The 23868-nt window shown below is 39.5% G+C and overlaps 1 protein-coding gene across 2 annotated transcripts; it reads right to left on the reverse strand.

Moving 5' to 3' along the window:
• Positions 1-1735: 1735 nt before the first annotated feature.
• sall1a (spalt-like transcription factor 1a) lies at positions 1736-15692 on the reverse strand. 2 transcript variants are annotated; one of them, XM_020056747.2, is made up of 4 exons: positions 14807-14891; positions 11177-11379; positions 4509-8167; positions 1736-3356 (listed from the first exon to the last, which is right to left on the reverse strand). In XM_020056747.2, exons 2-4 carry the CDS (start codon positions 11181-11183, stop codon positions 2916-2918), a joined length of 4107 nt encoding a protein of 1368 aa, XP_019912306.1. In that variant the 5' UTR covers positions 11184-11379; positions 14807-14891; the 3' UTR covers positions 1736-2915. The 2 variants fall into 2 exon arrangements, with proteins under 2 accessions (XP_019912306.1, XP_019912301.1); XM_020056742.2 differs by lacking the exon at positions 11177-11379 and having other exon boundaries at positions 14807-15692.
• Between the last annotated feature and the right edge of the window lie 8176 nt (positions 15693-23868).

A 23868-nucleotide genomic window follows, 5' to 3' on the forward strand; every position in this document is an offset into this window, starting at 1 on the left:
AAAATTAATTGCATACAACTGCACAATTTACCATAATCTCTATTGTGGAAAAGTAAAAATGTAAATAAAAAATATAAACTATTCCTTCATATATTCCCTGCTTTTGTTCCTACATCAAGTTGAAAACGAAATATTTTAAAACGATTATTCTACAATAAAAGTCAGATAAACATGGGACCAATCCTACCTTAAAAAAAATAAGACCAGATATAATTTAACAGTAGACTAAAACGCAATATTAATATATTGTACGTTTGGAGGGAGAACAAAATCAGTAATACTCAACACTTAATTTCCTTGTTTCATTTTGTAAGACCAATCACTAACAAAATCACGGACTTCAGAGCACATTTGTATTACAAAAGTCAATAAACAGAGGGAGTCAGGTATTCCGACTCAGTAATAAAAGAATCCGGAAGCTGATGTGCTATACAAACAAAGCTCTATCAGGGGACCAGATGTGACTGTCGAAAGGAAAACAGGCTCAGGGGGTGGAGATCGCATAGTGAGTCCCGCACCCGGCCCTCTGCAAGGATCATTTAGCATCGAGACCTTGTAAATATTGGGGAATTTAGCCAGCTATAAAATCCCAAAGAGGAGGGGAAGAGAGACGATGCGGGGGCGGGCTCAAATGAACAGATCCTGTATTTCAGGATGTGCAACGATGTGTTAAATTAAATGCAGCTGTTGAAAGGCAAGAGTGGAAAAATATCACTTCGAATAAAAGAAAAACTGAATGCCAATGCCATCTATCTATCAGCTGTCTTTGTTTTCGTTTGAGGCAATATGTCCCTTGTGAGGCGCATTAGAGCCTCTTCGTGATTACTAGTTGAAAATTGCATGTTTTTTATGAACATATTACATAGATATTAACGTACAATGCCAAGCGCCAAGACACCATAAAATATTGGCACATTTGGATTAACCATTAGTTTTAAATGGTTGTTCACGCCAGTCGTTAGACATATATAAGCTATACTCATAATATAATTATTAAACGTTTTGAACAAAACGTAATCAGCTATCTGCTCTGTGCTGGTCCACAATAGATGCATAACCTGACCACCTAAATTATGCCCCATTACATACTTTTTAAATTCACCCGGTAAAAGACGGATTAAAATGTACAATGAATGACAGCGAGTCTAATTCCATCACATCAAGCCCTCGAAAGACAGAGGGAATACTGACCTGGTCGATTCTTTAATTAAAGATTCAGAAGACTGACAACAGCAGTAATGATGAGCTAAAAACCTGATTTCTGCTATCGCACAATTTTTAATGGCCGATCAACACAATCCAGGTGTCCTCACTGATTAAGCAGGTCTACATCTGAACGGATCTGAACTCGCTTTTGACACAATCATGCACATTATGTTGTAAGGAATAGGATGCTTCACACATGCCAGTGTAAAATAAAAGTGGAAATGAATTAATTCACACTTGAACATCTATTTAACTAAGAGATTATCTCTCTCTTTCTCTCTGTGTATATATATATATATATATATATATATATATATATATATATATATATATATATATATATACATACATACACACACACACACACACACACATATACACACACACACCCACATTGAATTCACCAACATTAGGGCTGATCCGTAGAAATGTCTGCCAAAAAACAAATTGTTTGTAAAAGGATAAAACACAAGCACAAAGACAAAAAATAGAACCAAAATAAAATGAAGAATCACAAACACACACCATGTTCCTTTTGAAAACGGATGTATTTGATTATTAGAGTAAAGAATTACAGTATCTTAGTTGTTAGTAGGTATTAAAGTGTAGAGAAACTGGACCCATAAAGATCTTCCAACTTTCCAAGAAAGTGCATGTAACAGTCCGAAGGTTGTCAAACCTAATATATATTTATATTTATAAAAACACTATCATTTGTCCCCTGGCCAAGATGGACTTTGTCTTGTGAGCTATATGTACATTTTGTTGTGAAGAAATTTGTAGTTCCCACATTTGAAATTATTTACATACACGTCAACACATATTTTGCAGTTGATGTCAATGAGGATGTTGAGGACATAGCAGCAATGTGGAAATCCAGCAGATGATTTATAGGAGAATTCCACCTTTATGATTTGCTTCCTTCTCAGTTCAAACCAGGAAGTGGATCTCTCCGAATTCATCATCTCCTCTAACAGAACAAATGTCTTGCTTGAAACATTACACCAAAAAAGAAAGAAAAGGAAGAAAAGAAAATACTATGGAAGAACAATAAAGACAAAAAGTACAATACATAGAGTGACAAAAAAGAAGAAAACAGGTTAGACCTACTGTAACTAAAAAACATTTGAAATGCAACTGATTGAATGCTTTGTTTTTCCTTAAATAAAAGATCAATATTGATTGATAAGAGGAAAATGAATTTGTAGTCACTGTAGTCTTGCTTGAAGTCTCAATGTTTTTATACACATCTGTTAGACCATCTAGCGTAGATCAGTATACAATATTTACAGTCATTCTGTTTTGCGTATTACAGATCTAAAGCATTACATGAACATCAACAGTTTTGTTATAGCTACATACTATGTAAAGAAAATAACTTAATGCCATGGTAAAGTTATCTACCCAGAAATGCTAAAGTTTCAGAAGCACATTTTTAAGCACTCACATACCCATTCTGGCTGAAGAATAGAACAAAACTAACTGTTAATGCTTCCACTTGGTTCCGAGCAAGGTTATAATCACTAATAAATAAGCTTCTTAAAACTATAACATGTTGTACATTGTACAAAAAAAGCTGTCTTCACACTGATGTTCGTAAAGTTCCATGGCATCCCAAAGCCAAGTAATATTTTGTCTTGTTCTCTTTTCTGTGTATGTGTGTGTGTGTCTATGCATATGTCTGTGTACATATTATCAGGGAAAAGTCTCTAGTTGGTGACAATCTCTTTGTTGTCCTCCATGAATCGTGTGTATCGGAAGTGAGTCCCATTGTCAGTGTTGGCCATTTTCTCCAGGCCAGCCAGAGCGGCATTAGGTTCTGTACTGTGTAGCTTCTCCAAGCTTCCTGTGAGGCCGCCCACAGGCGAGCTGCCCCCGTTCCCCACACTCCCCGAAAGAGGTGGCAGGCCTCCATTCTGGATGACAGAGATCTCATTGGTCTTCATAGCCAGGCCGTTGGAGAAGGCTGCAGCGTACTGGTTCCAGAAGCTCCCCGGGTCTCCTTTGCCCACCCTTGATGCCATGTCGTTCTGGAAGAGTTCTGGGAATTTAACAGGGTTGGTGCCCAGGAAGGCCATTGGGCCGTCTACAGAGAGCCGGCGGCCTCGTCTGGCAGGGGCACTGTTCCACATGTGTGTGCCCATATGAACCTGGAGAAACAGGGAGGGACAGAGAGGGAGAAGTAGAGGGGAGAAAGTGAAAATTAGCAATGTTTACAAACTTGGCCACAACAACAGCACACACTAAAGGATGATGCAATGGAAAAAAAGAAAAGAATAAATGGCAAGTTAGCATTAAAATAGTTTAGCCCCTTGGGTGCAGTGGGACGATTGTTGTGGTGAGCAGGGAAAGATGGTGTAAACATCTCATTGTGGTTGGGATGATAAAATACATTTAATCGTAAACCTTAATTCAAATGTCTCATGAGGTGGACTCTTGTGCTTGGGTTAAAATTGCAATGTCCACTCTCATTGCCCTGGCCAGTATTACAACTGACATTTACCTCTGCTATGCCCTTTCCTAGAAACAAAAAAAATCTTGTTTCTTACAGAGGTTAAAAGTATGAGGATATATATTTTAAACTAATGTTCAAACATTTAAATAATTTTTTATTATTATTTTTTAAAACATTATTTGCCAGAAATTCTGAATAACTAGAATTGAAACAATTCCACAACATATTGTAAAAATGTGAAACCTTTCCACAAATAAATAATGTGTAATGCACTTTTTTATATCAATAGTGGTGTGAACTAAAAGTGCTGATTACAGGTAATTGCAATCTTGTGATATTTTTACAATCAGTCTTAAATGTTTTACATCCCTATGTTGCGGCCCCTTGATTTCTCACAACTGAGTGGTGTGATCATATTTGTCCACATAAAGCCTTCCAGTTCCTGTTTATCTCTTAGTTGAGGCCTTTCCCAAATGATCAAAGGGATACTCAGCGTTTTTCTCAAGATAAACTCTGGAAAACTACAGGCGGCTCATTCTGCCTGAGGATGGTTGCCTCTGGTAACAGTTGTTAATGCTGTTAACCGAGCCATTCCCAGCTGTGCTCTGCTGATCACATTCTCAGGTTTCTACCCGATAATCATATTGATGAGGCCATTCAACCTAAGGTCCTTTTTCCTTTGAGCAATTACTTCACCAATTACGCCAACATTACTATGAATAACATGGCATACCTTAATCTTTTACTTAAAGCTGCTGAAAATACATTGCGTATGTCGTTAACGTCTTCATTTTTGTTTTTTAATCATGTCGATTTTACCTACTGCATTCATCATGTTTTGTGTTACCTTAAGATTTCCTTTGGTGGTGAAGGCCCGACCACAGATGGTGCAGGCAAAAGGCTTCTCCCCGGTGTGTGTCCTCTCATGGATCTGCAGAGCGCTGGAGGAGGAGAATGTCTTCCCACATGTGTTGCAGTAGTGCTGCTTAGGTGTCCGGCGTGGAGGTGCAGAGGCTGAGAGCACCGGAGACGTAGAGGCGGAGGAGGTCAACAGGCCGGGGGGCATGGTGCTGGGCATGCTGTCCTTGCGGTGTTCACGGTCCTGGTGTTCTCTGTGGTGGTCCCTGTGGTGATCCTGGTGATGGTGGAGACCATGAAGGAAGCCATTGACCTCTGATTTGATCATAGAGGACAGGGTGTTCACGGACAGGAGGGAAGGGGTTGGACTGGAGGAGAGGCTTGTGTTGGAGGGCTCAAAGAGCTGCGAGGGCAAGTCTCTCATCTGATGGGTGAGCATGTGTTGCTTGAGATTGCCCTTGGTCGAGAAGCCCCGGTTACAGGCTGTGCAAATGAACGGTCTCTCTTTGGTATGGCTTCGGTAGTGAATATCCAAGGCACTCTGACATGCAAAAGTTTTTCCACAGATGTCACAGGCTGTGTTCTTAAAGGTGCTGCGCTCGCGGAATGGGAAAAGCATGCCCAGAGGGTCCTTGGATGTGTTGCAGGAGGTCAAATCCAGAGCCCCAATGTTGGACGGGTGATGCTGCATGAGGCTGGCGCTGATGTGCTCCAAGGTCATGGCCCTCTGGTGCCTCTCCTGCCTCTCCTCTAGGCTGGGGGATTTACGTTGCAGTTTAGCCTGTGCGTTGGTGGGGGACACAGCCTGCATGGAAGAGGTAGATTCTGACATGGCTGGACTCCCGGCACTCTGGCTCTCGATGTCACCACCAAGGGATGAGGAGTCATTAGTGAGACAGTCCCCTTCCATTGAACCTCCATTTCCTATTCTGTTGCCCTGCAGCTCTTCTACCAACCTATGGTGGGGGTTATAGTGACTATTCTGGTGGATTCTATAGTCCATATCATGGTGGGTATTTTGGTGGGTACTATAGTTTTCCTCCTGCCTCTCCAGACCCTCCTGGCCAACCATCTCAGAGTGAGAGGGGGAATTCCCGAGGCTGTCCTGGGAGGCATCGGCTGACTTGGGCGTGTCCGGAACGCTGCTGTCAGGGCCTTCTTCCATTCCTTCATTCCCCTCTATCCCTTCTATTCCCTCCATGCCATCATCAGATAAGTTTTCCATGTCATCAAAGTTATCTTCAAAGTTTCTCTCATCAAATGAGCCGGTGTCAGAGCCCATGGACTCAGGGTAGCTGTCTGGTAGCGGGGTATTTGGGATCTGCCCTCCCATGTGCATGCGAATGTGTTGCTGCAGGACCACTGCATTGGTGAACTTCTTCTGGCAGATTGGGCAGGAGTGTTGGACCCTGAGTGGAGGCATGGCCCGGTGGACACTGTAGTGGGTCTTTAAGTTCCCCTTGGTAGTGAAGGCTCTGCCACACACTTTACACTTGAAGGGCCTCTCTCCAGTGTGAGTACGGTAGTGCATTTTTAGAGCGCTCTGACAACTGAGCACACGGTGGCAGATGACACATTCGTTGGGTTCTGTCACCTTCCTGTCAATGTTCTCAACAAGCTGCTGCAGCTTTGAGGTTTCTGACCCCTGAAGGGGATCCAAGAGGCCCCCAAAGGGAAACTTCGCTTTAAACTGATCAGACATCAGAGGCATGAGAGGGTTGGTCATCATGGGAGGGCTGTTAGAGGTGGTGTATTCGGTGCCGTGTTCAGACTCAGAGTGCATGCTTGCCATGAAGCTTGACGAGTGACTGCCCTCTTCAGTTTTACCATTTGTAGTAGGCAGGGCTGCACCTTCACCTTCTTCAGACACCCCATCTATGCTTTTCATCGATGGCTCGGAAGCATCCCGACCAGAGTCAGTCTTCCTAGAAAAAGAAGGGCTGGTTATGGCTACAGAATGATCCTCTTTTTTAATGAACGGAGGCAGGCTGGGCATAGTTGGTGGGAGCAACATGCCTACTGATGACGTCAGAGTGGAGAGAACAGGCTTGCTGTCCAGCCAGCTGGTCACAGGCTTCTCTGGGGGCATTGACATGCCATATGGAATTCCTGTGCTCGTTGGAATATTGTCCAAATGCTCAGGGACAGGGTATGGGTTCATCTGAATGTGTGGATACTTCTCTTTATGACGCTGGAAGTGGACCTTTAAGTTACCTCGGGTAGAGAAGCGGTTGCCACAGATGTTACACTTGTACGGCCTCTCACCTGTGTGAGATCGCAGGTGGATTTGCAAGGCACTGTCACTCCCAAACACCTTGGCACAAAACCTGCACTTATGCTTGAAGAATGCCTCCTCTGAGTTGCTTTTGGGTTCAAATGATGTGATGTTTGGTGGCTTGCCTTTCCTCTGGGCCAGCGCAGCCAGAGAGTTGAGATCCTCCACTGTAGTGCCAATGCTGGGAAGGGAGCCGGAAAATAGGGCATTGCCAGATGGGGTTTGAGGTAGAAGTGGATTACTTGCAGGATTCAACAAGTTACCTATCCCAAAGGCTGGCGTGGATGACTTAGCAAGTGATGGGTTGCTAAGCTGAGATTGGAGGCTGCTGCTTATCGCATGTATTGGCCTCTTGTCAGATGACGACTGGACGTTGTTTACTGTGGATGGTCCCAGTGAGCTGATGCTCTGAGATGATTCACCGCTGCTGGGGTTGTTGCTCTGAGGTAGCTGTGCTCTTTCAGCCAGCAGCTTCAGACTGCTAATGCTGGCAGACTGGCTGGCCAGGCTCTGTGCTAGGCCTGCAGCAGCAGCTAGCTGCTGAGAGAGATGGGAGCTGAGTGTAGTCAATGGATTGGCTGACGCACCCAACGAACCTCCTGGAACGGAGCTGCTGGTGGGCACCTGAATTTCAGGTGACTGGGAGGCCAGTAGTAGGATCTGATGACGGATCTGTTCAATGAGCTGCAACTGGTGGACCTGTTGCTGCTGCAGGGCCAATAGCTGCTCCATCAGGGCCGGCACTGCCACCCTGGGGTCTCCGGAACCGGAGGACCGCTGGGTCTCCTGGGAAAACTGAGCCACAGCCACTTTAGTGCTCTGCAGGTTTTCAATGATGACATTGCTGTTGATCACAGAGAAGCTCCCCAGGTCAGTCAGGTGGCCAAGTTGAGGTAGCTTAGACGCAGTGGTGGTTGAGGTGCCTAGTGCTGGGCCAAAACTGCTCCTACTGGAGCTTTGGCCATTTTCGCTGCTTGTGTTCATGTTGATGGGACTGTGTCCCTCCATCTGACTGCTGCCTCCATCATTACCGTGACCATCATGAGCGTTGATTCCGGAAACGTTGACGTCCATGGATTCTTCTTTGTCAAAAGCGTTATGCTCCAAAAGGTCACTGCACTCTGCTTGATCAGTGTTATTAACCGTGTCATTCATCTGCTCATCAGGATTATGTGAAGGGGAGCTGGGCGAGAAGGTTCCGGAGGGAGAGGCAGGATTTTCATTCACTATCAGAACTAATTGATTTTTAGTGCAATTCTTCTGGTGTTGTTCAAGATCTGATAGTTCAAAGAACTCAGCACAACATCTGCTACAGACGTGGGCATCTGATTCCTTGCAGGGGGGTTCTTCCTCCGTGCAGGGCTCTCTGTCCCCTGGAGAAAAAAACAGGAGGGGAAACAGAGGATTAGTGATTATAATTGTTTTGCACCTGAAGCACCGGCAGCTTAATCTATTCAGATTTCTTTGTTGATGTTTTTAAGTTAGATTAACACTTCATCTTAAAAATTTTAAAAACACACACACACAAAATGACATTAAATGAGCTAACAGTATACTGAAAGGAAAGAGGTCAAAGCTTTTTTTGAGAATTAAGAAAAGCATTTAAATTAGTAACTCTTCTTTAATAGATAAGGTTTCATCAGTCCAACCATATTTAAATAATACATTTGAACAGATTATCCATCAAAAAATAAAATAATCTGAAGTATGGACATTGAGTGTAATAACATTCCACATGGAAGCATTGATATCCAATGTCATTCCCATCTCTGTTTACTTGTCTACGTAGAGAATATTAACCATTTGAAGTAGTTATTAGACATTCTTTAAAACTTTTTCAACTCAACTACAGGATTTTTATTATTTTACAGGTTTGCCTTGTTACTTACATAATTTATATTCAGTCAAACTGCAATCAGGATCTGACAGCCACAAAAGACAGCCATTTCCAACACAGTGTTCTCTCTAGCTTCTCATACACAACAAAGATGCTGCAAGATTATATGCCATTGTAACACTGATAAGAAGAATGTTGTCTGGTATTTGAAAATGTTATATTGTTTATAAAATATAGATTGTAATTAATGTCAAATAATTTTGTTTATTTCCTAATAACATAAATAGAACACCACACCTAATATAAAATGACGAGTTAAACAAAGTATAACAATGCATAGATAAAACGTAATTCAAATTGTAGTGTTGTAAAAGTATAACTATAAAAGTGATGGACTTTTACATAAATAAAATAAAACATCATAACTTAATTCTAAGTCAAGAACAATTAATGAAACTGTCATATCACAGAATTCACAACTTGCATATCCCTAAATCTAGCAAATGGCAACACCAGCTTAATAATTAAGGTATTCAGTGACAGCAAGAATATGCTAAAGGAAAGATAATGGTCTTTAAAATTGTGCATAAAAACTGGTATTGTTTGTGACTTCCATTCTAACAAAAAGGAGTCAGTGTAAAAAAGAAAAAAACACCCTGGGCCTCTGCTGTGCTCTAGACTTATCCCATTCTCTCTCTTTTTGTTGCACCAAAATCTGTCTGTTTAACATACAAGTTGATTTATAAATTGCAATTCTCTATGAATTCCATTCAACGTGGGACCTAGGCCTCTACATTTTCATCACGAACCGAGTGGGAGGATTCATTTGCAAATGAAACTGAGTGAGAGAGAGAAAGAGAGAGAGCGAGAGGGGTGCGGCCCTGCCCCACTGAGAGGCAGGATGGCTTCCCATTGTTCACGCAGCATGGGAGCGGCGGTCTCGTAGGCACGGCCTGCCCTGCTCTGCTCATCTTGGCTGACTCAAAGCAGATCCTGTTTAATTCAGGGATTATCTCCCTCAGTGTTTCTATGCTCGGAGACATCAGATAACGCAAAGTTGCCATGACAGTAAAAACCAGACTCACACCGCTCTAACCATGCAAACTGAGATGACCCAAGCTAAGTTTTAGGGTAACTTTTTAATATTAACCATGCAGACCCCCCTGAATGTGTCAGTAATGAAAAATGTGTTGGATTTAGCTTTTGGGAGTATGGGAAAAGCTTTGTTCAGAATCAGTTGACCATCCATAAATGGAGTGGATTTTATGTAAGAGGATATACATCCACATACATAAGGTCCTGAATACACTGCTGTAGATATTGAAAACTCAGAGGAAAATGTCCAACATTAACTGAAAAATGTGCTTCAACCAACTTTCAAGCACTTGAAAAAGTAATATACAGGTTATGAGTTAACTGAGAAAAGTGCACTCTTCATGAAGAAATAGAAACAACATTTTCATTGGGTTAATTTATTCTTATTCTCATACCAGATTAAAGTAGACAGCAGTGCACACAATCAGAAACTGCAAGATATTATCGGAATATATCCTTAATGAGAAACATGTATTTTAGATTCCATACATCCAAGTTTAAACTGGCAAAAGGAATCTGTAGGAAAACACAACCAGCATGTGGCTTAATGGATAAGTCAAATTATAGCTAAGACGTTTCCTTCAATGTAACATTCTCTCATTTATGAAGGAAGTGTAAAAAGGACCATTCAGATTCTATGATATTGTACGTTCTGTGTATACATTATTATGTTTAGAAACTCTTCAAATCCACAAAAAATGAAATGACAAGCACACATATAAATATGTTCTAGTTTTCCAGTAACATTTACTGAAACAACAATGTGTCTCTAATAATATGCTTATAAAAGGAGAGTTGGTAGAGAGTGTCACTCAACTTCCAGCCGACCTTTGTTTGAAAATATTAAGCGTTTGTAAAGACAATATTGGTCAAAGTATACCAATCCAATAACTCTCAAAAGCGCTTTTTTCACAAGAATATATTTCTACACAACCACCATCATTCTATAATAATGTACTTAAAGCCCAATTTTGTACCGAAGATTTTTAAGTAATTTGTTTAAATAATTAGGCATGCAGTGAAAATAGATAATACTGAATATTTTGTTAATTGTAAATATTTATCAATAAAATAATCAACACCATGAAACGAGTGCCAATAAATGCACAACATTAAATGAGCAGCTCGAATATACACAAAACACCTAAAATAAATTTACAAAATCTACAGTAAGTTCAGAATTCAGACTTGACAAATAGCATGAGCATAATCACTGAATATCAGTTAAGCATATGTATTTATTTTTCAAAAAAAAAAAAAAAAAAAAGTATATGAAAATCTATCTCAACATAATCCTACAAAATGTCACCAGAGCACAGACCATCAGGAAAGAGGAGACATGCCGAAACCAAAAGCAACAGTGAAAAAAAGAACAGAATGGAGTTAATAAAATAAGAAATGTTGATTAGTAAAAGTTGACAGTGTAGCTTTTTGAGAGGTCCTACATTACTTTGCATGGCCGCTGTCTCTTGACACTTGTGACTTCAGAAGGATGCCTGATGCCTGAGCTAGACCACCTCCTCTCGAGCCCTCACACTCCTGGCCTCACTGGAAACATCCCAGTGAACACTAGATGGGGTTCCACTAAAGCTGCCTTTTCCCGGACGGACAAGCCTCAGCCTTAGCAGCTCTGCCCTGGTGACATGCTTAAAGCTTAAAGGGGAGGAGAGGGGAGAAAAGCAAGCAAGTCCTTCAGCTGGGTTACATTTTAGCCTTCCACTATATAAACATTGGCAAAATGACAAGTAACTAAATCCCTGTTGTTCGCGGGGTGCAACAGTGTGAAGGGCCAGGGACAGCCCTGTCGATCTCCCTCTGGGGGGGCTACTCTAGAGGGGTAAAAGGGAATGGCAGCCACATTGATAAGACCCCCGATCACAAACAGAGGACAGGGTCCCTGCTAGGCCCCTGTGGCTCTGATCAGCGGGGTCAATGATGAGGTACAGGAGAACACACTGTGGCTTGAACTCTCATCACCTTCACACAGGGAGACACAGGGGGATGCTGGCAAAGGTTAAAAAAGCTCAACATCCCACCAGAGAACTCTGTTCCAGGAAAGAGATGACAGACAGGCAGCTGACTAACAGCCTCACACACACAGACAAACATCAAAATGGCCTTACCACCCTAACCCTTATTAAGATGTATTGATAAAGTCTACTATTGGTAAGGTCTACTATTGATAAAGTATTATATTGATAAAGTATGCTATTGTCAAGGTCTACCATTGGCAAAGTCTACTATTGGTAAGGTCTACTATTGGTAAGGTCTACTATTGTCAAGGTCTACTATTGTCAAGGTCTACTATTGTCAAGGTCTACTATTGTCAAGGTCTACTATTGTCAAGGTCTACTATTGTCAAGGTCTACTATTGGCAAAGTCTACAATTGGTAAAGTCTATTATTGGTTTTGCCTTTCCAGTCCTGCAGTTCCAGTCATGAGCACACATTTAAGAAGATCAACCCACTACAAAAAATGTCCCTAACCAATAATTAGGCTTATAGATATTGCATTTTCTCCTTGTTTAATGCATTACACATTTTATTTACTTTGAAACTCAGTAGGCATCAAGTCTACAAACACACAATGACTGAAGAAACTATTTATAATTAAAATACAATTCCAAACAGTTTCTTAGTAATGATAAAGTTTTGTATAGATGCTTAATTCCAACAAAATTAGGGCAACCAATACCTATTATTCAAGTGTTTAGTTGCGTAATAAAGAGTTTTATTTTTGCAATAATGTGTTTTTAACAGGATACTGGATATAGCATGGTTGTACAAACAGAGTAACCGTTAAAGCATTGACATCTTCAAGTCAGTACAAAATTGTTGATTACATGAAAATAAATCCAACTAAACTGACTGTAGCGATGGAAATATATTTCCAATTCCTCAGAAAGAAAATGCATGGACAATGTGTGTAGAAAAACAATCCTATAGGGTAGAGAGCCTCTAGTGGTTTCTTGACATGACTAAACCCAACAGTTATAATGAACACTTAGAACTTAAAAATATATAGTAATATTGGCTACTATAGAGCAGTAACTACAAAAAAGTTTAACGGAAAGTGTATCTTAGGCAGAAGCTTGTGATTTTATTTTTTAAATGACGTGAAATTACTACAGTCTCCAAAGACTACGCCAAATCAACTTCCATTTCAATGAAATAATTCCGAAAAACAAAAACATAAATAAACAATTAAATTCGAACCATATATATATATATATGTGTGTGTGTATACATATGCATATATGTATCGAACTAACAATGGTTTCACTGATCATTGAGCAATTCTTACACAGTAATTTTAAAAGTTGTTTAGTAAATGTTGTTGAGTAAATATAGAATAGTGTATCATTTGGACAATTATTTGGTTTCATTTGGAAAATTAAAGCAGAAAAACGTTACCCCATCAATATCTAAGAAACAATAGAGTGAAAGTTGTTTATGAAAAACACATTTTAATATTTCCCTAACCTGACCTCCATAATCAGGCCTATCTTCAGCCACAGAAAAGTAAACCCTGCTTGTTGTAATCGCTCTGAAATATATGATTTTATCAACGTTATCTTCAGTAAACGAAACTGTTGGGTAAACTTAACAGGTGGCGGGTCAGTCACTCCGGAGTAGTGGAAAATCGCTAGAGTGACAACGCGTTCCAAAAGCAACCAAGGTAGCTGCCTATTGAAATAGATTCAACCACTTTCGACATCTTTTTGAAGCTCTCCAACCACAACTTGACATCTTTCTTTACTCCAGTTAATTGTTCCGAGGTAAGATTTTAGTAGTGAGCTTTTTTAAGTAAACTTACGTGGGGCCCTATCCACATTTTGGGAAATGACAAAGCCGTCATAAAGAGAAGGTAACTTCTTTTAAAAGGGGTAGCTGCACCCCCCCCCCTCTCTCTCTCTCTCAGTAAGAGTTTGTGCTTGTGTGTGTTAATGTGTGTGTGAGTCTGTGACTGTGTGGGGGGGACTATGTCACCTACATCTAAAGTTACAGCTTTTACATATTTAAGTTTAGGTTTATACGCAGTGACCATTTTGAAAGTGACCTATAGGCCTAGACTAATATGAAGCTACATTCGATTAAGTCAAAATATATAATAATGTATTAACATCATTAAATAATAATTTGCCGGATAACTAAGATGCTACGGTGTGTTGTTGTATGGAGCATGACAATTAGTTCATGGTAATAAAAATAAGAGAAATAAAGAAACAAGTTATATAGTTTATAATCCTTTGTTTCACCATCCACCAAGACCATATTAATATCGATAAGGTAATACATGTGATCAAAATATTGTTCCTATATACATATCCGTTTAATGTAAGACCAAGTCTTGTAAACAGGATTTAACCCGTCAACTTCAAACAATGTAAACATTTGGATCACGCGAGTCTGCAAATTCTTATTCTTATTCTTTATAGGCCTACACCTAAAATAGACTGCAAACAAAAAATCTCGACATGCACTCGAATCCCCCCGGCTACATGGTATGGTTGGGTAACCACACCAGTGTAACGTAGTCTAATATACAAAAAGCAGTAGTCACTTTAACTACCCTCTCGCTGTAACTTTTTCCCAGCCACCGCAATGGAAAACTTCGTTCTAAGTATGTAAGACAAAAATGCTGATATATCTGTCAAGTCTACCTCGCAGTGTTGTAAAAATAAAAGCGAGTGTTTCTTAGGGTAAAATTGTAGTATAGTATAAGTTATAGCATGACTACAACGCTAGCACTTTTTTAAAAGGTGATATTTTAACTTTAAGTTTCATTGTTGTTGCCAACTGTTTAGAGGAATTAAAGTACAGTGATAGACAATCAAGGCACGGTCTATAGTTAATAAAGTAAACTTATAGACTAGTCTCTCACATATGTCTAGTTATGACAATATAATTGAGTTGCAAGGTTGAATTGTTAAAAAGTAGGGTGACTTTGTGAAGAGATCAATTTCCAATCTACCCAAAATAAAAAATAAAAAATACAAATAAAACCAATCCGAAAACTGATTGAGACAGTTGCTTGGATGAAGAGCGAACAGTAGAATAGCTCCATGAGTGGAACTTACCATTGTGCTGGGATAAGGCCAGATGAGGGTCCGATTGGAAATGTTGCGGCTTCGCTTGTTTCCTCCGCGACATGTTGGCTCACACATCAGCCAGGGAAGAATAAAAATAAATACTAAAAAATCTGCTCAAAATTACGGAAATCGAGCCCATCCACCGCGCATGTGTCCTGTTATGATTATCAATAATGCTTGGCGATTAATCATACAGGGCTTCTTTGAAAGGCGATTGGCACCTCGCCAACCCCCTATTCAAATGAAGTCTCTTTAATCAATTAGGTCCTGATTTGCTGGGGACTCTTGTCTCTCTCTCAGCTCCCACCCAATGAGTTGATCCGTGTAGAAGAAAAGGCAGGGTTTTCCAACTCCCTTTAGATACAGTTTAACCCTTCTTAGCAACCAGCTGGTAGCTACGTAAAGCTTATCTTGACTACTAGTGGAATGTCAGTCTTGAGTACATGCGCGTAGCAGCATCTTTCGTATCGATCAAGCAACAATCAAACCAACCACAGTTTAGGTAAATTGGAAATGACGAGACGCTCACAGGAAAACCTCCGTGATCTCATAAACAAATACTTTCCCACAACTCTGTTCGCTGTTGCAGTGCCATATCCTTTGCATTGAGGTCGTTGTAATTCAGGTCTTGTACTACGAACACCGATACCTAATCGTTGGTTAGTGCCTCTGCCTTAAGGCAGCGAAGAAAACGAATAACGACTTTAGGAGTTTCGTGCGTAATGGTAACGTTGCTGTCTCGGAAGTCCAATATATGTATCAAATATCCCAATCTGATTAATTTGATTATCGCCGAACGGGGTTAGTAACACGTTTTCATCACACAAGGCATTCCGCGAACAAACAAACTTTAAGGGCCCATGTAGGACTGAGACATTTTGAGCCCAGCCCATCTATGATGTGATTGGTCACTGGGCTATTCTTTCATATGCCGTCGGAGGTGCGATCTCTCGCTCTCTCTCTCTCTCTCCCTCTCACACACGCGGTTTTAGTGAGCAGAGTGCGTGTGAGCGCTAGCGAGTGACTGACCAGTAGAGGGGACAGTAAATAGGGTATGATTCTCTTTTGAAGGCTTGCTTATTTCATACAAGTTCATTTCATACAAGTTACTTGGATTGTTTAAGAACGCTTAAACAACGCTACAACCAGCTTCTAGTTACGTTGTACAGTATCCCATCATGTCACCAGTATCCTGGTGTTTCTGATGTGCAAGTATGGTCGATTTATGTTTTAATCAGTTCGGTAGCAGAAAGGACCTTATTGCGCATTTGTAATGCACGACAAAAACGGTTTTGTTGAGTAGATTTGCAGAATAATCATAGTAGCAAATTTACAACTAGTTTTAGTAAATATATTATTTGATTTTCGCTATGAAAACAAGGATAATTGTTTACCATTATCAATGTATGAAAAATACATTGAAATGGGCTACATTTAGAGAAGAACATTGAAACAGCGTTATTATTTAATGAATAAACCAAGTAATACTTTTTCATAAACATACGAATATAATTGTTATAAATATGTGTATCTTATAGTTAATTCCTTGTTTTGCTACGTAACATAATGACTGTTTATTAAGAATATACTACTATTACTAACAATAATAAAAAAATATATAATTTACTGAACGTAGACTCCTGAAGTCATCCTTGGAAATGTTTGAGGAAAGCATGCAGGAGTTCCCATAGGAGCTGCAGCAGTACTCAGTGTCTAGTAGATTTATTGTGTGGAAAAGATAAACGAAGCTATCAGTCGGGCTGATTTTGAGAAATGAAGATAATAATGTTACTATAGGTGATGTCTCGGATGCCATTATTTTTCACTGAATATTTAAAGAGCTGCTGCAGGCTAGATGGATCTAGTCCTCTCTTGTGTCAGCTATCTTTTAGGAAGAGTCGTAGGCCTATTTACTTATTAATGGACGAAGAAGGGACAGGGAAACATATTCGCGGTATAGGCCTACGTTGTGTTTGGTCGAAACTGATATTTCAATACAGGATACTAATAATAGCCCAATATATATTTGAACACATTTTAATATGTGTTTTAATATTGTTTAATATATCCATGAATTAAATATATTGCCCCTGTTTACAAAAGTAAATTACAATATACCCTATAGAATTAAGTTTTTTGTGGACAATCCCTCAATATCTCAGTAGAACGACATAAAGAAGGAAACTACACACAAAAATGCTTTTTCATACAGTGATAAAAGCCTAAGGGAACTGGAATACAATTAAATACATGTTGTAATGAGTTATGATAGGCTACACATAACCATGAGCAAGAAACTTTGACTTTGCTGAAAACTATAGGCGATAAAACTAAGAGGAAGAGGAAAGGAGGTATGCAATATTGTAATGTCCCGTGCGGGAAAATCAATGGCCAGTTAATTGATGTGAGTGTTGGTGTGAGATTGTAAACAGGGTGATTTGCAGCCCATTCGAGCAAGAGACATTTTAAATTAGAGTCACCCCCAGACGGTCGGACTAAGCTACGGCATTAACAATCACGGGTTGAATGACACACACAGCAAGAATTTTGGGGGACTGAATTGAAATAAATGGAGGGTTGAAAGCGAGGGATGGGGGTAGGGGTTAAATAAAAGCAGTCAGAAACTCACTCCCACCCATATTGAGAAGGGCAATTAATTGGCAGCACTGGAAACAAACGCGAGGAACATCTTGCTTATATTGAGAAGTTATTCACATTGTGATCATGGTTACAAACCCTGTACTCGTTTTTACAAATATGTAAAAATTAATAGAAATAAAAATTAATGTTTGACGTTTCAGCAAAGAAAAAGTAACTATTCTCTTGAGTTTGGAAGAATATTTTTACAGTGCAGGGAAAATGACTGACCCTGTATATTGCATACACTCTGACACTTAGTGCACGTTAATTATCTCTGTTACGCGCAATCGATACCAAGCATATAAGAGTGGGAGATGCGTGGGACCATCATTCACTATTATCACTGACATCCGATAATTGATCATTGCTCAGAAACACAGAGCGTTTGACCGCATAATTGAATGGCATAAGCAATATGGGCATTTCCACCGCACACCAGTAGCCTACTGTGCTGTTTGCGAATCCCATATATCAGTTTCTTGCGAGTATGCCTCACTCCGTAGAGGGCTTTTGTGTTACACCGCATTCAACATGTAGTATTCACACAGTTCTGTCGGCTTCTAAACACGATGCCCAAAGAATCCCAACTAGCTGGATCACACTTTGAACTAGGTCAGATGAATTGGTGACAGAATAACAGAAGCTAAACGGCTCTAAATTACTTAATTAAATAAAATACATGTAGAAAAGTTTTCATATAAGTATTTATGTGGGGATATTCAAGTTAAAATGACTCCCTTCCCTCCGATGTAAAATAGTTAACAGTCTGCCCTACCGCTCATTACAATCCTCCAGGCGTTTAATTCCCTAGTACGTCGTCCTGATGCAAACAGTACACAGGACTATTTTAAGCCCCGGTGTTTATCCAGATTCATTTGTGCGCCTCATGAGGATGAATAGGGCTTTCAATAGACCGATAAACTAGCAAATAACAATATCTAATGATCAACTGACATACAAAGACGGGATAAGACCTCACTTAAATAATGAAAATTGCGTTATATGTTAACTTCTCATGTCAGTTAAGTTTAAATAATTTATATGACATGAAAGTCATTGTACTTGTAAGCGTGATATAATCAATTAATCCGAGTTTTAATTTCAAACAACAGGCATTTCACAATAATCATGATAAAGTATACAGGACAAGCAGAGGATGGCCTCATTCATGACACTGACGTCCTTAATGCTCTCAGCGGATTAAAGTCTTGATTAAAAGGATTTCATGCAAAGACCAGACTGCTACACAAAGACAAAAAGTCCTTTATTTTCCATGTGCTAACTTGCTAGAACGATTAGTAGTCCTATGTTACTTCTAAAGGTTTCCATATTATACAACTGCACTCAACATAAAAATACATATGTTGGTATTATACAGTGTCCTTGGATGTTCATTTTTTAAAATTTTTAATACATTCATATTTAAACATTCAATGACTACTTTATTTTTATTTATATAAGTATGTTTCCACATCTTGAGTAATGTGTTAACAAATTTCCATCAGCAATATCTACAACAGAAATAAAACGTGTATGTAAATGAAAAATAATCCTCCTTTTTTTCCAACTTTCTCCTGTAATCAAATCTCAAAATAAGCCAAAGAAATTGCCATTTGTCAGGAAGACTTTCAAAGCAGGAAGAAACGCAAATCAAAGAACAGTGTCCGTTAATTAAGAACTGAGAACTCTTCTATTGCACTGTTACCAATTGTCCCACATATTGTTAGAACGTTGATGCCTCCAGAGACAACCTCCTGGAGATTACTTACTTGATATGAATGGGGTCGTATTTGTTTGAACATCGTCTTAGCTAATGTTAAACCTGTCCTGTCAGCTCTGACTTGTTTGAGAGAAAACAAGAAAACATGAAAAAGTATCACAGAAGAGTCAGAGGTGGAGCACTCTATTTCATCATCTGCTATGTGTGTGTTTATGTCTGTGTGTTCGGTGTCCAGGTTCAAGATCTTGTCCAGTTACGTTTGCTGATAGATTGGTGTAGTCAAATAAGTGGCTGACCTTGCTCACTACCAATAGGAAGGAGAGAGGTGAGAAAGCAGAGACCCAACCATTGATCAACAGTTGCATTCAATGCCATAAGACACATAGAGTAACACATAGAGTAACATATAGAGTAACGGCATGCGTGCAGGTTTCTGGATGTTTGTGAGTGTTAGCGGGTGAGTGAAATCTTCTGTCAGCTCTGAAGACCAGGACAGTGGGTTAGGGTGTGTAACATGTGTTCACATCCCTGATTATACATATGTGTAAAGATATTTGAATGCAATTATTTGCCTATGTTGAATTAAGTAGGGGTTTGAAATTGTGGCACACAGTTGTGTAATATTTGGGTAATTTAGCAGGAAGTGGAATTTACATGCCCAGCACTTGATATGTCTTTTCCTCCATGCAAAAATCTCAGATGATGCATTTGCATATAAGATATTTGATTTTTAAAAGTATTTATGTGTAATCCATAGACTTGACCTCATTGTCTGTTTTTCATTTCCTCCAAAGTGTTCCCTCTTAATAGATATAGTCATTCCTAGAGACACAACCATCAAATACTCCTCATAGTTATGATACAAATTCACCTGATTGTATTTAATTAAACCCAGTTGCTTGAGTTGGAAAAAAGACACACACCATGACACTGAATACCACCAAGATTTTAATCCAGTAATCCTTCATATTCTTTTAAAACTGAATCTGCTTTCATATGACGTTGACAAATGATATTTGGAAACAGGGATTCTTTGTTAGATGTTTCACTGAATGGAGTCAAAATTACACTGACGTTAGAGTAGAGTTAGAGTAGGACAAAGCACTCCAAACATCTTGAAGAAATTACAGACATCACCAAAAAAAGCTGAGTGTTTATACATTTTTAAAACCCTCAAAATTACACTTTAAATTATCTCTACAACACCACATAGTCCTACACTCCCAAACACAATTAACTCATATGCCGTTTCTTTGGGTGAACCAACCAAACCAACCAAACAGGAACTGTAACATACTGTATTATTCCACAAAAGGTAATGCATGCAGGTAACAAAACTATCAAGTCAGAGAACACAACATAAATCATACAACAAGGGGTTGGAAAGCACATTCAGCCGCTGGCCATTTTTTGTCAGGCAGGATGGTTGGAGGCCGGACCATATTATATATATAAATATATATATATATATATTTTTCAATATATACAATATATACATTGACCACAGTTCCATCAAAAAAATTGAATTTCAAAATAATTCATTATTCCATACCTTGATTTCACAATCACCAATTAGACTTTATTGGTGGGAACTGTTCTATAATTTCAAGCAAAATTCCTCTATTTTTAGCAAAAGAAAATGTGGGTGGGTTTTGGTCTGCAGAGCTACTTACTGCCTTCCCCTGCCATACAGTACATCTACACAATAAATAACCCTGAAAAGTTCAATCATATCAAGTGGTTTATTTGTACCAATCGTGGACACAAGATGTTTATCAGCCAACGCCAGGCAGTCGTGCAGGTTGGCTAGCGCTTTAACTCTGTCTCAGACAGCCTCTTATTGCTATTGATAGTTAGCATCAGTGTCCCAGCTGAGAAATGGAGCTGCTGCGGGCAAACAGGGGCTATTGATCTCTCGCTTGTCCCTGACTTGCCTGGAGCCAAAGAAAAGGGATTGGAGGGGAGATCGGGTGTACCACTACACAGTCCTACCTGGCCGGGCTGGGGATGGAGGGGCGGGGTAAAGGGGACTATATCTGTGACATATAGCTGCCCTCAGTTTTTACTGCAGACACACTTAGGAGATATGTGGTTTGAAGGTCCTATGAGGTATGATACTCTAGCATATGTCAATCACACAATAAAGGGCAATGAAGGTAAATTAACTCTTTTGACTCACTGTGTTTTTGCACTGTTCTACATTTTTTCGAGTCATGTTTTCATAGTTGTTAAAATGTTATCATTATTATTGTTCAATTATATTATTACTGCTCTGTATTTGTTTGCTAGTGTAATAAAGTTTTTAATTATTACATTTCTTTCTTGTTGTGGTTAGCATAATGACACCAGTTTACTTGGATGGACAACAATTGCTATGCTATCTTCATGCTGGGCCAAAGTGGTGTGCTGTACACCAGACAAGTATTTCCGCAAACACTGAGTTTCAAAAGCCATACTATAAATTCTCGGACTACAAATAGATTCCTTGATATTCTTACAAGGTCGCTCATCAACGACAAAGTAAATAAATCTGCAAATGATCAAATACAGGATCTAAACTCAATACTGCGAAATACTTTAGATATGGTTGCACCACTAAAAACTAAATTAATATGCAACAAGAAATGTGCTCCCTGGTACACAAACAATACTAGGGCACTCAAGGCGCTCCACCAAGTTGGAAGTATTCAGACTCGCCTGGATAGACAGTACACTACAATACTGAAAATCACTCAGATTTGCTCGATAAGCTTATTTCTCTAACCTGATTAAGGCGAACAAAAACAATCCAAAATGTATCTTCGATACAGTTGCAAAGTTAACAAAAAAGCAACGCTCAACAAGTGAAGTGGGTCTTCACTTTAGCTGTAATGAATACATGAACTACTTTGATGAAAAGATCATCACCATTAGAAAACAAATAACTGACTCCTCCTTAAATAGTTATAGTCCCCAAAATCTCAATTGTTCTGAGTATGTCCTGAACCTCCCTGACCAGGTGTCAATGGGGACACTTGAATTTTTTGATATCAGTTTGTTAGTGTGGATGGCATATCCTCTGACAAGTCAAAGGTATGTTTTGGTGTTCCTCAAGGCTCGGTTCTGGGCCCATTATTGTCCTCACTATATATGGATGACAGAGAACTTCTTGCTTTTAAACTCAAGAAAAACAGAAATGCTCATTTTAGGACCCAAGAAACAAACAGCGTTGTTAGCAGATTTCACTGTGAACCTTGACGGCTGCATGGTCGTATCCCAAAAAACTGTAAGAAAACCTCGGCCTTACCCTTGACCCTGACCTCTCCTTTGATGAACTTATAAAATATGTCTCAATAGTTGCTTATTTTCATCTTCAAAACATTGCAAAAATCTGAAACTTTTTATCAAAAACTGATGCAGAACAACTAATCCATGCTTTTGTTACTTCTAGACTAGATTCTTGCAATGCTCTACTTTCCGGTTACCCTGACAAATCAATAAATAAACTTCAATTAGTGCTGCATATGGCTGCTAGAATCCTAACTATAACAAAAAAATTTGAACACATTACTCCAATACTTGTCTCTTTACATTGGCTGCCCGTTAGCGTTAGAGCTGATTTTAAGGTTTTATTGTTTAGCTATAAATCAATACATGGACTTGCTCCTACTTACCTTGCTGAAATGATCCAGCCATACATACCTACACATAACCTACGATCGCAAGATGCAGGCCTTTTAATTGTACCTAGAATCTCTAAACAAACAGCCAGAGGCAGGGCCTTTTCTCATAGAGCTCCACTACTGTGGAATGATTTGCCAATTAAGTTTAGAAATACAAATTCAGTGCAAACTTTCAAGTGTCTACTAAAGATTCATCTCTACAGCACGGTCTATGATTAGGTGTAGTCTGGCCCAGGGGCGTGAAGGTGACCAGGCTTGCCAGGTGGGCTTCATCGCCACTGGGATGCCCTCCCTTCAATGTCTCTCAGGGGCGGAGTCACAGGCTTGTTGTTGTCTCTCTGTTGTGCACTTGGGCTGTAATCTGCTGGCAATACTCGGCCCTTATTCAGGTTGGTTGCGGTTGGTGGTTGTCCTTTTGGTTGATGCTTGGCAATGTGGGTGGATTGATTTCCTGCCTGTTGGACCTTGTCTGGGGCCTCCCCCAGATACGGCCACAGTGTCCCTTTCCTTGTCCATCTGGTCAGGCTTCCAAACCTTGATTAAGTTTAAATAGACTCTAGACTCATCCCACACGCATTTGTTAGTTATTACAATAGTAATCTTGATATGTTCACCTGGCACAGTCAGAAGAGGACTGGTCACCCCTCTGAGCCTGGGTCCTCTCTAAGTTTCTTCCTAAATGTTGGCATTCTTAGGGAGTTTTTTCTAGCCACTGAAATTCAACACTACTGTTGTTTGATCCTTGGGGTTTAAGGCCAGGTGTTTTGTAAAAGCACTTTGTGACATCTGCTGATGTAAAAAGGGCTTTATAAATGTATTGATTGATTGATATTTCAAGATGTTCTAGGAACATTGTGAAGAATTTAGCATATATTAATGACTATTTCACTTATAACATTTAACAAAGAGAGATGTGGAATGATAACATGGAACAGATAACAATTTATAACAGTATCATATTTGATGAGGTGGAAGAACACATAGCAAGGACTTGCCATCCGACTTGAATCCATTCATCTATGGAGAAT

This window comes from Esox lucius, chromosome 2 (assembly GCF_011004845.1).
Source record: "Esox lucius isolate fEsoLuc1 chromosome 2, fEsoLuc1.pri, whole genome shotgun sequence".
NCBI classification, from domain to species: domain Eukaryota; kingdom Metazoa; phylum Chordata; class Actinopteri; order Esociformes; family Esocidae; genus Esox; species Esox lucius.

What these genes read in the sequence shown, in the direction of transcription:
- sall1a (XM_020056742.2), bottom strand. Translation starts at nt 14,879, where the DNA reads ATGTCGCGGAGGAAACAAGCGAAGCCGCAACATTTCCAATCGGACCCT. An exon ending in GGCCTTATCCCAGCACAATG is followed by an intron (nt 8,168 to 14,806) that starts GTAAGTTCCACT and finishes TTTTTTCTCCAG; the next exon opens with GGGACAGAGAGCCCTGCACG. An exon ending in CCACCAAAGGAAATCTTAAG is followed by an intron (nt 3,357 to 4,508) that starts GTAACACAAAAC and finishes CTGTTTCTCCAG; the next exon opens with GTTCATATGGGCACACACAT.